The 2,475-nt window shown below is 40.3% G+C and overlaps 1 protein-coding gene across 1 annotated transcript in view; it reads left to right on the top strand.

The window, feature by feature from the left end:
• The window catches only part of UBE2Q2 (ubiquitin conjugating enzyme E2 Q2), a 75,168-nt gene that overhangs the window by 70,658 nt on the left and 2,035 nt on the right, over nucleotides 1-2,475 (top strand). Inside the window, exon 12 of the mRNA XM_004699778.4 lies at nucleotides 1,029-1,095. Coding sequence (XP_004699835.2) covers nucleotides 1,029-1,095 — 67 coding nt within the window. The remainder of the gene's footprint in view (nucleotides 1-1,028; nucleotides 1,096-2,475) is intronic.

Raw genomic sequence — 2,475 nt, 5'->3', positions numbered from 1 at the left:
CAACTTTCTTCTAGTTCTTTAATGCTTCCTCCTCCACCCCCACTATCATGATGCCAATTCTACCTTACAAATCCGGGTAGACCAGAGGGGATGTACAGTACTACAGATAAGAGCTAGAAACACAGGGAATCCAGGACAGATAAACCCCTCAGGACCAATAATGAGAGTAGCCATACCTGGAGGGAAAGGTGGGGGAGAAGGGGGGAACTGATCACAGTGATCTACATATAACCACCTCCTTGGGGCATGAACAACAGAAAAGTGGGTGAAGGGAGACATCGGTCAGTGTAAGACATGAAAAAATAATAATTTTTAAATTATCAAGGGTTCATGAAGGAGGGAGGATGGGAGAGGGAGGGGGAAAAATGAGCTGATACCAAGGTCTCAAGTAGAAAGAAAATTTTTAGAGGATAATGGCAACAAATGTACAAATGTGCTTGACACAATGGATGGATGAATGGACTGTTATAAGAGTTGTATGAGCCCCCAATAAAATAATTTTTAAAAAGGGAGGGGCACCATATGTTTACTAAGAGAGGGGTCCTTTAGTAAGACAGTAATGGTTTCTTGCCAATTACGGCCAGTCTTTAGATTACTGACTCTAAATGTCACTCAGATGTCAGTCTCCAAATTCAGCATATTCTTATCTAAAGGCATTATTCGTAGCACTTGTTTTCTGGTGGGAGATGTGTGAGAGACACTTGAGTTTAATCAGCTTCGTTGAACTTTATTCCTTGGAGGGGAGATGGCCACAAGAACTGTAGAACTATAAGCTTTGTACTTATCTAGAGTTGTGAAGACCGATGTAAATGAACTTTGAAGTTTATGGGGTTTTCATTAGGGAGTAGTTAAACAAATGTAAATAAGTGGTAGAGGTAATGGAATTTAATAATAATGGCTTTAAGTAAAACACGTTTCAAAATTGAATGTTCTTATTCTCCTAAGCACAATGACACTGTAAATACATTTTATAATGATTTTTCATTTGAGTATACTGTTTTAATTTAAAATATATAACTCTCTTTCAGAATCAGTATAATCTAGCAAGAGCTCAACAGTCATATAATGCCATTGTACAGATACATGAGGAAAATGGTATGTTAACTCAATTAATATTCACTGCCGCCTGTCCTTTGATGTTTTCATTGCTTCTTGCGTCCTTTTGTTGCTTTAGTTTCTTGTAATGTACGGTTACCAGAGCAAAAAAGAAACTGAGGCAATAGATACACGTGCTGTGCTTTATTCAAAATCGTATGTTAAGCCCTTGGCCTTGGCTACCTTTGAGTCAGTCTCAAGATATTTAAGTAGATGAAGGGATGAATCACTTTCTTCACTTGAAATGTGTGGTATTGAAATAGAAATTGAGTTAAAGGTAACTTTAGAGTTCTTGTGGAGTAAATGCAGTCAGGATCTTGAAAGAGCTGTTTCTATTATGTCATGACTTAACGCTATCGGCAGGCATACATACCTTAGCTCTTCAAATAAAAATAGTTCTGATTTCAGTGTACACTTTAGGAGTGAATTGTAAATTTTTTTAAGTAGGGAGAGGGGGGGAACTTTCTTTAAATATCTTCATGAACTTGGCTTGATCAAGGGTAATGTAACCAAGAGGAATTACTGAAACCCAATTGAAGGCTGAACATGATAGTGGGACAAGAGGAAAAGAGGAAAGATCTAGGAGGCAAAGGGCATTTATAGAGGTCTAAATACAGGCCTGTACAATGTAAATATATATAACGATAGGGAAATAGATCTGTGTACATATGTTTATATGTTTGGTATCAAGGTAACATACAGACATTGGGCCTCTACTCAAGTACTCCCTCAACGCAAGAACACTTTGTTCTAATAACCTGGCATTCTGTGATGCTGACCTTCCCAGCACAATAGCTGAAGACAAAATGGGTACATAGGAAATGTGGTGAAGCCAGCTGATGTTGCCCGGCTATCAAAAGATACAGCATCTGGGGTCTTAAAGGCCTGAAGATAAAGAAGCGGCCATCTAGCTGAGAAGCAACAAAGTCCCCATGGAAGAAGCACACCAACCTGTGTGATCATGAGGTGTCAATGGGGTCAGGTATCAGGCATCAAAGACCCAGAACAAAAAAGCTTATCAATGTGAATGGTGGGGAGTGGAGATCCAAACCCATCTGCAGACAATTGGATCTCCCCTTACAGAGGGGTCACAAGGAAGTGACAAGCCAGTCAGGGTGCAGTATAACACTGATGAAATATACAACTTTTCTCTAGATCTTTGACGCTGCTCACCCCCACCCCACCCCATGTACACTGGTACAGATCAGAGCTGGAAACACAGGGAATCTGGGACAGATAAACCTCTCAGGACCAATAATGAGAGTAGTTATATCAGGAGGGGAAGGGGAAGGTGGGGGGAGAAAGGGGAAACCGATCACAATGATCTACATAAAACCCCCTCCCTGGAGGACAGACAACAGAAAAGTGGGTGAAGGGAGA

Source organism: Echinops telfairi, unplaced genomic scaffold (assembly GCF_000313985.2).
Source record: "Echinops telfairi isolate 266 unplaced genomic scaffold, ASM31398v2 ScPeMD7_7475;HRSCAF=8513, whole genome shotgun sequence".
In the NCBI taxonomy this organism is placed as follows: Eukaryota; Metazoa; Chordata; class Mammalia; order Afrosoricida; family Tenrecidae; genus Echinops; species Echinops telfairi.
Note: the sequence above shows the minus strand (reverse complement) of the source record. Positions and strands in the feature narration are given on the sequence as shown.